The sequence below is a fragment of the Apteryx rowi genome, unplaced genomic scaffold (assembly GCF_003343035.1).
Source record: "Apteryx rowi isolate R43461 unplaced genomic scaffold, aptRow1 scaffold_571, whole genome shotgun sequence".
Taxonomy (NCBI): domain Eukaryota; kingdom Metazoa; phylum Chordata; class Aves; order Apterygiformes; family Apterygidae; genus Apteryx; species Apteryx rowi.
Genome location: NW_020450840.1, coordinates 189,614 through 199,477, shown reverse-complemented (window position 1 = coordinate 199,477; position 9,864 = coordinate 189,614). Strand labels below are relative to the sequence as shown.

General features: G+C 57.7%; 1 protein-coding gene across 3 annotated transcripts in view; it reads left to right on the top strand.

The window, feature by feature from the left end:
• SLC7A4 (solute carrier family 7 member 4) overlaps positions 1-9,011 on the top strand; it is a 13,745-nt gene extending 4,734 nt beyond the window's left edge. Inside the window, exons 1-5 of one of the 3 annotated variants that reach the window (XM_026082315.1) lie at positions 235-533; positions 1,921-2,984; positions 3,163-3,839; positions 5,086-5,194; positions 6,865-9,011. In XM_026082315.1, coding sequence (XP_025938100.1) covers positions 2,003-2,984; positions 3,163-3,839; positions 5,086-5,194; positions 6,865-7,058 — 1,962 coding nt within the window. In that variant the 5' untranslated portion in view covers positions 235-533; positions 1,921-2,002 and the 3' untranslated portion in view covers positions 7,059-9,011. Of the gene's footprint in view, positions 1-234; positions 534-735; positions 867-1,920; positions 2,985-3,162; positions 3,840-5,085; positions 5,195-6,864 lie in introns of those variants that run through there. The other 2 variants (XM_026082314.1, XM_026082313.1) reach the window with 2 other exon arrangements.
• The last annotated feature ends 853 nt before the right edge of the window (positions 9,012-9,864 follow it).

The window sequence follows — 9,864 nt, the reverse complement described above, 5'->3', positions numbered from 1 at the left end:
GGGTGCCCCCTCGGCGCTCGGCGCTTCTGCGGGCTCGGGGAAGCCGGGCTGGGGCTCGGCCGCCGCCCAAAGCGCGACGTGTAGGTAGAGCCGATCAGGATTTAAACTTTCTCCTTTTCCCAGTAAAGGGGCAAAACAGCACAAATAAAACGGGAGGCCGGACCCCCGTCCCGGGAGAGCACAGCCAAGGGCCCGCTCGTCCCGGGGGCACGGGGTCCCGCAGCCCGCCGGCGACCGCCACCCCTAGCCCACCTGGCCGCAGGACGCTGTGCGGAGCCCTGGCCCTGCTGCGGAGATCCCGCCTTGGATAAATAACTGCTCAAACAAAGGGCGCAGGCACCTGCAGCTTGATGACGGGTTGAGGCTCCGAATTCCTGGTCCAGGAGCGCTTTCGTGTTTGGGGGAGCCCGAGCGGCTCCGGCAGCATGGTTCACACCTCCCCTCTCCCTGTCCGAGCTGGGGGGGAGGCAGCGCTTGAGCTGGGAGCTCAGCTCAGAGGGTGCAGGAGGGGCTCGGACGTGGGTCTTCTCCAGGTGGGTCTGTATGGGGCCACGGGTGCGCCACCCCCTCCACGCTGCTCGGGAGTCAATCTGCACATCCTCTTTTTCTGCTGAAACTATCTGGTGAATTTGGGTCAAGTGCACAAATATTTCTGATTTTTTTTTTTTCTTCTTAGCAACACAGATGCAGGATTTGCGCATGTATCGCAGTGAGCAGGGTTGGGGGTGGCTCAGCTCCCCTCCTGTAACACATAGCAAATGTAACCGATACAGGCAAAGCCTTTTTTCCCCCGTGGACCAGGGATTGTTGCCACTGGCTCAGGATGGCTGGGGTCTTTCTGCAAGAGATGGGCCCGGGAGGACTAGGTAATCAGAGCCCCCTGCTATGCAGACCCACGTTTTGGCTCTGGGACCTCTAAGTAGGACCTGTGGTTTGGGGACTGCAGGTGCACGGAGATGTGCCCCAGTGCACAGCCCTGGATTGTGGAGGAAGAGGAAGGCAGCTGGAATGGGAGAGCCTGTCTGTATGGCCTCGAACTTCCAGGCAGCTCCATGGAGCAGCCATGAATTAGAGCCCTAACATGGAAGAATCTGCATCCTCCCACCGCCTTCAGCCGTTCTGAGACGGCTGCCAGCCCCCTTCGCTCTGTGTCTGTCTGGTACCCGAGTGGTTGATACGTTTCCTGTTCTGGCAAAGGACGCCCACATTATCCCTGGAGTGGGTCTGGAGTTCCCTGTGCCTGGCCTCTCCACGCTGTCTGCTGCACACCTCTGTGCCTGGGTTTTCCCTGCGGAAGCAGCGAGGTGCTGGGTGGGGAAAAGCCCTTGATTTGGGCTTTAATGCAGCTCCATTTTAAAAAGAAAAGCCAGGGAAATCCTATCCTGCGGATTTTGTGATTTCCTCCTGGCCCATCCTCTGGGCCAGCACCGCAGCACAGGTCTCTGCTGTGTGAGTGTGTAGGTGGCCAGCAGGGACGGCTGGCTCTCCTGTGCCAGCTGCCCTGGAGGAGGACAGGCACAGTTTGAGGCAGAGCCCCGCATCTAATTGCTAAGGACAGAGGGACACTTAGACCCAGGAGATTTCAGTCTGGGGAAATGTGCCCCGGTGATTTTTTTGCCCTGTCCCCATCACTTGTGACCTGGCGCGTTGAGGCCGTCTTCCCCTTGAGTTTCACTGCACTCACCGGGCTGCCCGGCTCCTCAGCTCTTTGCCAAAAGCAGCTGAGGTGTGGGATCAGGGTGATGGAAGACAGGGCAGCTTAGATGAGTCTCCGCAGGGTTGTGCTAAGGTGACTCAGCCTGGCTCAGTCCAGTTCAGCAGAATGCAATTGGAGCGTTTTTGAGCTGAGCATTACTCTGAGCTGGCGTTCGGGTTGTCTGTGTGAATAGGCTGGCTCACACCTTCCTACTTCCCCACTAGGTCTCTGAGCAGGGATATCTTGAGGGCCTTGCTGCTGTGTTCCCCCTTGCACTGCTGGAGGGCAGGGCCCTGGGTGTCCAAGATGGCGAGATGGCTGCCTCGCTCTGCAGACCTGACCCGCTTCTGCCAGAAACTCAACCGAGTGAAGACCTTGGAGGACGACATGATGGAGACATCCTTCAACAGATGCCTCTCCACCATCGACTTGACACTGCTGGGCATCGGGGGCATGGTGGGCTCTGGGCTGTATGTCCTCACTGGCACCGTAGCCAAGGAGATTGCTGGCCCTGCTGTCATTGTCTCCTTCATCATTGCTGGCTTTGCCTCGCTCCTGGCTGCTCTCTGCTATGCTGAGTTTGGGGCCCGGGTACCCAAGACAGGCTCTGCCTACATGTTCACCTACGTGTCTGTAGGTGAGATCTGGGCCTTCCTCATCGGCTGGAATGTGCTGCTGGAGTACATGATCGGAGGAGCTGCGGTGGCCAGGGCATGGAGTGGTTACCTGGACTCCATCTTTAACCACAAAATAAAGAACTTTACTGAGACCCACATTGGCACTTGGCAGGTGCCATTCCTGGCGCACTACCCAGATTTCCTGGCAGCTGGTATCTTACTAGTTGCCACTGCATTCATCTCCTTTGGGGCCAAAGTTTCCTCCTGGCTCAACCACGTCTTTTCAGCCATCAGCATGGGTGTCATCCTCTTCATTCTCATCATGGGCTTCATCCTTGCGCAGCCCAAGAATTGGAGTGCTCAGGAAGGAGGTTTTGCCCCATACGGGCTGTCAGGCATCATGGCAGGAACAGCCACCTGCTTCTACGCCTTCGTGGGCTTTGACGTCATAGCAGCCTCGAGTGAAGAAGCCAGGAACCCCCAGAGGGCAGTTCCCAGAGCAATAGCTTTCTCCTTGGGGCTGGCCACTGGGGCCTACATCCTAGTGTCCATGGTGTTGACGCTGATGGTGCCCTGGCATACGCTGAACCCCGACTCTGCCCTGGCAGACGCGTTTTACAGGAGGGGTTACTCCTGGGCAGGATTTCTGGTAGCTGCTGGCTCCATCTGCGGTGAGTACAGGCAGGCTGGGGGGTGGCGGTGGGCAGGAGAGGGTGGGAGATGCCTGCCCTTCTCTCTCCGGGTTGGTATGTTGAGTTTGGGGCTGCAATGCTCTCAGCTGGGATCCTGGGGTGGTTTGGGCCATGCGCCAGGTCTGACATGGGGGCCTGCTCTCTGCCTCTCCCTCAGCGATGAACACAGTCCTGCTGAGCAACCTCTTCTCCCTGCCGCGCATCGTCTACGCCATGGCGGAGGATGGACTCTTCTTCCAGGTGTTCTCCCGGGTCCACCCCCGCACGCAGGTGCCGGTCATTGGCATTGTGGTGTTCGGGGTGCTCATGGCCCTGCTGGCCCTCATCTTCGACCTGGAGGCCCTGGTGCAGTTCCTGTCCATTGGCACACTGCTGGCCTACACCTTTGTGGCCGCCAGCATCATTGTGCTGCGCTTCCAGCAGCAGAAGGTGGATGTTCCTGCTCAGCCGGCCGGCAGGCAGCCGAGCCCTGAGCCCAGTGACGGCCCCGCTGCTGGTGAGCTGAAGGAGTATGAGTCCTTCTCTGACAAGCTCCAGCTGGTGGATGGAGACAAGAGCAAAGAGCAGCGGGAGCCGGGGCAGCTGAAGGCAGCTTTTGAACCCTACCTGGAGTTCCTCAGCGACTTCTACCCAGGAGAGGTGGTCACCGTTGCTGTGGTTACCCTGATGGTGTCTGCCATCTGCCTGTGCTCCATCTTGGTGTTTGGCAACACCCACCTCCACCTGCCAACCTGGAGCTATTCCCTGCTGCTGGTCCTCTTCAGCCTGGGGTTCCTGCTCAGCCTCCTCCTCATCTGGGCCCATGAGCAGCAGCGCAACACGCAGACCTTCCAGGTATGCACTGGGGGGTGGAGGTTGCGCTGGGGGAAGGCAGGACTTGCCCCTCTGCCAGGGTCAGGAGGGTGGAGCAGTTCTGATAGACCCATGCGAGGCCCCAGTCATTGCTGGGTAAAATCACTGCAATAACTGAAGAAGGGACAAGGAGGAGGAGAGTGTTAGTGAGCATGGGGAGGTATCGGTGAGTAGCTCGCAACTGTGTACAGCTGGATGCCAGGGACAGAGAGTTAAGGACCAGTTAGGGTTGGGCAAGGAGGAGCAGTGACTCTGAAAGGGACTCAGTGTTCTGGGCAAAGCCGGTGGGATATGTGCGGTGGTGCCGTGCTGTGGCTAGGAGGACAGGCATGATCCTGGGCTACGACATCAGGAAGGCGGTGCTGGAGAAGACCTGAAGAGGTCCTGTCCCCTGATCCAGGGTGTAATCCCCTCTGCTGAGACCATCCCTGGCGGGTGTTGGGCAAATGTGTCCATCAAACCCTGTGGTGGTGGCAGCCACATCCTAGGAGCAGATGTCCCCGAGCACCCCAGGCTGTGCTCTCAGCATTTCCTAATGTCTCACAGCAGGTCAGGACTCCATCCTATCCTGTCCCTCAGAGAGCAGAGTATTTTGCATTTAAGGATCACAATCCCTGGTCCTCCCTCCTCCACATCAGACAGGCCCTGTTAAGGGCAGCTTGTTGGGGGGAATCAGCTACAAGCTTTCCTTCTGCCTGTCCCCACTAGTTCTGCCTTCAGGACTGAACTCTTTTCTTTGGCCTCCAAATCATTTTTGTACCTCTCTTATTCCTCCTGCTCCAATTTTCAACACTTTTTGGTCCTAGAAGAGTCCTACCATGTGCTAAGGTAATATCACCTCTCTGCTGTGCTCGCTGCCCCTGTGTTTGTATGAGGACCATGCTATTGTGGATTGCACTAGGAGCTTGTTTGGTCCTTGTCACTGTGACTCCAGATGTTTCTGGAGCCCTTGCTCCCGAGTGCCCCATGTCCACCCTGTTGGCTTGGCACTTGTCCTGTTGTTCCTTTTGGCTGTCTTGGACCATTTTCAGAAAGCCCAGGTGACTGGGGTTCAGGTCACTTTGTCCTTAGTATTTACCATTGCTAGGTTTTCTCTCTGTAATTTTAAGGATAAGTAACATTGTCTTTCAGAATGGTTGCCCACAGCTGTGTCTTATATATGTGGGAGGTGCTGCTGGCTGCTGTGGGGCAAGTCTCTCTCTCATCACTCGCTCTGYTTTTCTTGCAGATACCCCTGGTGCCCCTGTCCCCAGCACTGAGCATTGTCCTGAATATTTATCTCATGCTGAAGCTCAACTACATGACATGGCTCCGGTTCGCTATCTGGCTGATGCTAGGTGAGTACTTCTACAGGGGTATAAACTCCTGGGAAATCAGTGGCTCTTTCAAGGAGGAGGGAGTGAAATGTCCAGTGCCGAGCTTGCATGGGGAGCTCTGGAGAATGTGGTCAGAGCAAGCAGAGAGCAGGGAGAGAAGGTCAGTAGGGATCTCCTTCCTCTCAGCTCAGGTGTGTGCATGTGTCTGTTCTTATGCCAGCAGTGTCCAGTCGCTTCAACAGCTCTTTTCCCTACTGTTTATAAAATTTATAAAGTGCATCAGACCCCCTCTCTGCCTTCAGTTTCCATTCAGAGGCACAAGCCAAGGTCTTTTGGGGGTCTCCCTGTCACTCCTTGGTTCCCCTGACTGTGCTACATCTTTGTTCCTGCTTCAGTTTGGGTCCTCCTTCATAAAAGCACTGGAACAGAGCTGCATCTTATCCCAGAGGCAGTTTGCCAGTGCTCATAAAGTCATTCGGAGCTCCCTGTCTCCATGCAAGGTGCTTCTCCTGATGTACCTGGGAACTGGGTTTGCCTCTTTGCTGTAACCCACTGGAAGATTTTCCTTCTGCAGTCAGCTGGTTTTAAGCTTTCCTCATCACATCCAGCCCCTACCAGCCAGCAGAAATGCTCAGTATTACCCCTTAGATGTATGGCACAGTCCTGTTCCATCCCTCTTTGATTCCGGCCCTTGAGGCCCTTTGGTTCTTCCCATACAGCTTCCTCATCCTCTCCTGCAGACAGCACTAATTCTTGTTCAACCCATGAGCATGTTCCCAGGTTTTGTGACAAAACAGATCTTTGAGGTGCTCCCCTTGGAGTCTCCCCTGCATCTTCTCTCTAAGGACTGCTATGGTCCTCTTCCCTCTGAGTACATCCTTCCCCATTTGCTTCATCCTCATCCTTTCCAATTCAGTTTCCCTTGGGCCTTTGTGCAGACAGATTGCTGGAATCCAGACGGAGGAATCCCTCTTTCCTCTGCTCATGGCAGAGAATGTCATCAAGGAGGGCAAGGCTGTCAGATTAGCTGGCACAGTCTACCTTCAGGGACCRCCTTACATTTGATCCCACGTCTTTGATTTTTGTTCTCCAGCACTGGGTCTAGCACCTTGAGTGCAGCTGGGATCAGGCTCTCAAGCTTGTGTTTACCTGGAAAACTGACTTCTTCCTCTGTAAATCTTCTGACCGCATTTGACCATCTCCAATCCCTACCTGAGCTGGTGAAGATCCTGGCTACCCAGGCTGATTCCATGTGCCAGTTCTACTGCTGGTTGGGAAAGAGATAAGCTTTTTCCCCTGCCTTAAGCACATCTACCTCTTAAATGATGTGTGCCTGAGGCTACTCCAGGACCTTGCTGAAGAACTGGCTTCCTGGAGAGGGACAGGAAGAGGCAATGGCCTCTGCGGTTCAGTTGTAACCCTCTGAGAGGGCAGATACCACGTCAAAGGGGCTGCTCTGAGGAGATGGAGCGTGAGCTCCTGTGAACAGAGAGCGTGGAAAGGCCTGTGGAGAGGGGGCTGGGGTGGGAATGGGGCAGTGACCAGGCCCCCACAGGCACTGTGGTACTTGCTCTCTCAGGATGCCTGACTTCTCTTGGCTGCATCCGGAGGAGCGTGCCAGCCACCGCAGGGCTCCTCTGACCTCTTCTACAGCGGTTTCTCTGTTTCTTCTGCTCCCCTCCCTGCTCCAGGCCTCCTTGTGTATTTTGGTTACGGCATCTGGCACAGCAAAGAGAACCTGCGGGAGCCCAAGCCGCAGCGCGTGAGTGCCCGGTACGTGGTGTTTCCCAGCGGCAGCCTGGAGGAGACGGTACAAGCAGTCCAGCCGAGCCCCCAGCCTGCCGTGGGGCTGCCGGATGCAGACACTGAGGAGTCTAAGAGATGATGTTGTAGGGGACGGGGCATCTGGGTCACCGCGGCTCTGGGAGCATTTGCCCCCCTCCCTCAGACAAGGCCCAAACCCCCCACTCTCCCCAGTCTCTTCTGCAGCGAGAGCCACCAGGGCCAGGTCTGTCCTCGGTGTGTGGCTCTGTCCGGGGGGGGACCGTGACACTTGTGCATCCCCACCCACTCCCAGCAGAGCATGGTGGGGGGGAGCTGGCTCCCTCCTTTCCTGTCCCCAGCGCTCGGGAACCAGCTTTCATCCTCCCAAACCCAGTGCCTGGCTTGGTGACAAGGAGCCTCGTCCTCACCAAGTTCCCCGGAGCCCCAGGCCAAGCCTGCCCAGACCCCCAAGCAGCCTGTCTCATTTCTGCTGACCCAAAAGTGCAGGTCCTGAGTTGACGGGGATGCGGAGGACCCTTGGGGGGCTGGGGCAGATGGCCTGGGGGGCTGTCCATCCCGGCCGCAGCGCAGGCTTTTTCTGCAGCCCTGATGAGCCCTGTCCGCAAAGACAGCGGGCACCTGGCTTGCTGCTGGCCGTCCCCTCGGCTGGCTGGTCTGCATTGCACTGGTCTCCTGAAAGTCAGGCTGAGTGGGGCCACAGGGTAGCTGGGGGACTCCAGGCCTTTGGGGAGCATGCAAGCTGGAAGCAGGACAAGGCCTGGATGAGTGGCTGGGTGCTCACAGGATGCAAGCAGACAGCTTGTTCTTCAGCAGGACTGCAGGAAATTCAGTGCGGGCTTACGCTGTAGGAGCCTGCCTCCCTCGCCCAGGCCACTGGCAGCAGAGGACGGCTGGTTCAGGGGTGTGTTGGAGTCTGGCACATGGCTGTACCCCCTGCCCTGCTGTGACCATGCTTGGCCAGCCAGAGGCTGGTCCGCAAGGTCCTGAGGATGGCGCAGCCATGGGGCCCAGACCTGCTCCTGACACGCAGGCTCCAGCAACCACCAGGGCCAGCCTCTTGCCTCAGCCCTGCACTAGGCATGGGCACTCAAGATCCTGGATTTGTTGCCTTGTCCTCTGCAGCCCCCAGTGGCCTTCCCTGGGCTGCGCTGAACTGAGCGCAGCCGGCTCTCAGCCCTTCTCCTTCCCCCCTGTGCCCCAACAGCTCAGCCTGTGCCACAACCTGCAGGGGCCAGGAATGCTCAGCCCACCATGCCTGCTTCTGCCAGGCTGTCGGTTGCCCAGCCCGTGCTCAGGACAGGGCTCCACAGGTGCTTTTTGGTGTCTGCCCCTCTCCAGCAATGCCCCTTGCAGTCCAGGGCTCATGGTGACGTGTTTGTGGGGTGATCCCCAGGAGCTCCTGCTCAGCAGCTCTGTTGAGGTGGCCCCAGCAGGGATGCTGCAACTGGCCACTTATGCACATGGATAGCCCCTGCCTAAAGTGCAGGCCCATGTGGTTTTAGCACATTTCGGAAGAAATACATGGAGGAAACAATCACTCAAGCACAAGGTTGCCTAACTGCTAGGCCTGGCAGCATGGACACCCCGGTCTCTGCAGCCGTGGTGCATGTGCAGCAGCCTCTGCATCTTCCTGTGGGGCTGACCGTGCCCCGTTGAGGAGCTGGGAACAGGCAGCAGGCGAGCTGGTCATATCCCTTCTCCTGCCTGGCCCTGGTTGCTGACTGGTCCGAGCCTGCCTGGGGGCCTGAAGACCAGGGCGCACATGGGGAGAGCTCCGTACGATACACCAGCTCTGGGGTGAACCCACTGCAGCTCTTTGATGGCGTGCTGTCTGCAACCACCCCTCCTCATCCTGCCTTGCCCTTGCGCTGTAGCTGCTGTCTGGCCCCCCACCCTGGCGCTTGCACTGCGTGGCTGTCGTGTGTCGAGAGACGCGGCGCAGCGGAGGCCGCCGCTGCCAACAGAGCGGTACGTTCCTGCCATGTTGCGGCCCTGCTTGGCACCTCTGTATAACGGCTTGTAAGAAGAGGGCTGTCTCAGCCACCCGTATAAACACTGGTTCTGTAATGGCTCTGACTAGTTGGTGGTTTGTGCTGTCACCCCCCCCCCCCCTTCATAACCCACACGTGGAAGTGGGCAGCCACCTTGCTGCAGCCACCTTGCTACCCCAACAGATGCTGAGGAAAGGCCCCAAAAGCTTGGGGAAAGGGAGGCTAGTGTCACCCACTCCCGCCCTGGAGCCGTGACCTTCCTGTGCTCGGCACGGCCAAAACTAGCTGGTGCCCCCCAGCCGTGCACAGGGCAGCTGGCTGCTCTCCCAGGGCCGGGGCAGGCAAAGCCCTGCTCACGGCTGCTGTCCCACAGCCGCAGGCCAGGACCTGGGCGCAGCCTTTTACGGGTCTGTGCAGCTTCCCAAATCACCGGGGAGAAGCCCGTACCTACACGCGTGCTTGCACAGCAGAGCTGGAGAGCGTGAGCCGAGCAAAGCCCGTCCCGGTCGGCAGGGCACCTCCAAGAGCGGATCTGCTGCTCTGGAGGGGGCGTTTCATTTATGGGTGCATGGGAGAAGGGGCCCCGGCTCGTCCCACAGCAACTGGGGTGCCCAAGGGGCTACGGCAGCCGAGCAAAGGTAGCCTGGGACTTAGGACTTACAGATAGATAAATATAACCCTCTCTTCTCAGCCAGGCCTGAACCCCGCCGGCAGCAGAGGGGACAACACCAGGCACAGAAGTATCTCAGTACTGGGGCGGATTCTCTAAAGCTGACATGAGTTTTGGGCAGAACTGACCAGAGAATTTGTGAGCCACTCTAAATAATGTGAATTAAAAAGTGAGTCACTTGAGTTAATCCATCTAGATACCCATCCTCATCCCTGTTCACCAGAGAAATTTCTTTTCCTTGATAA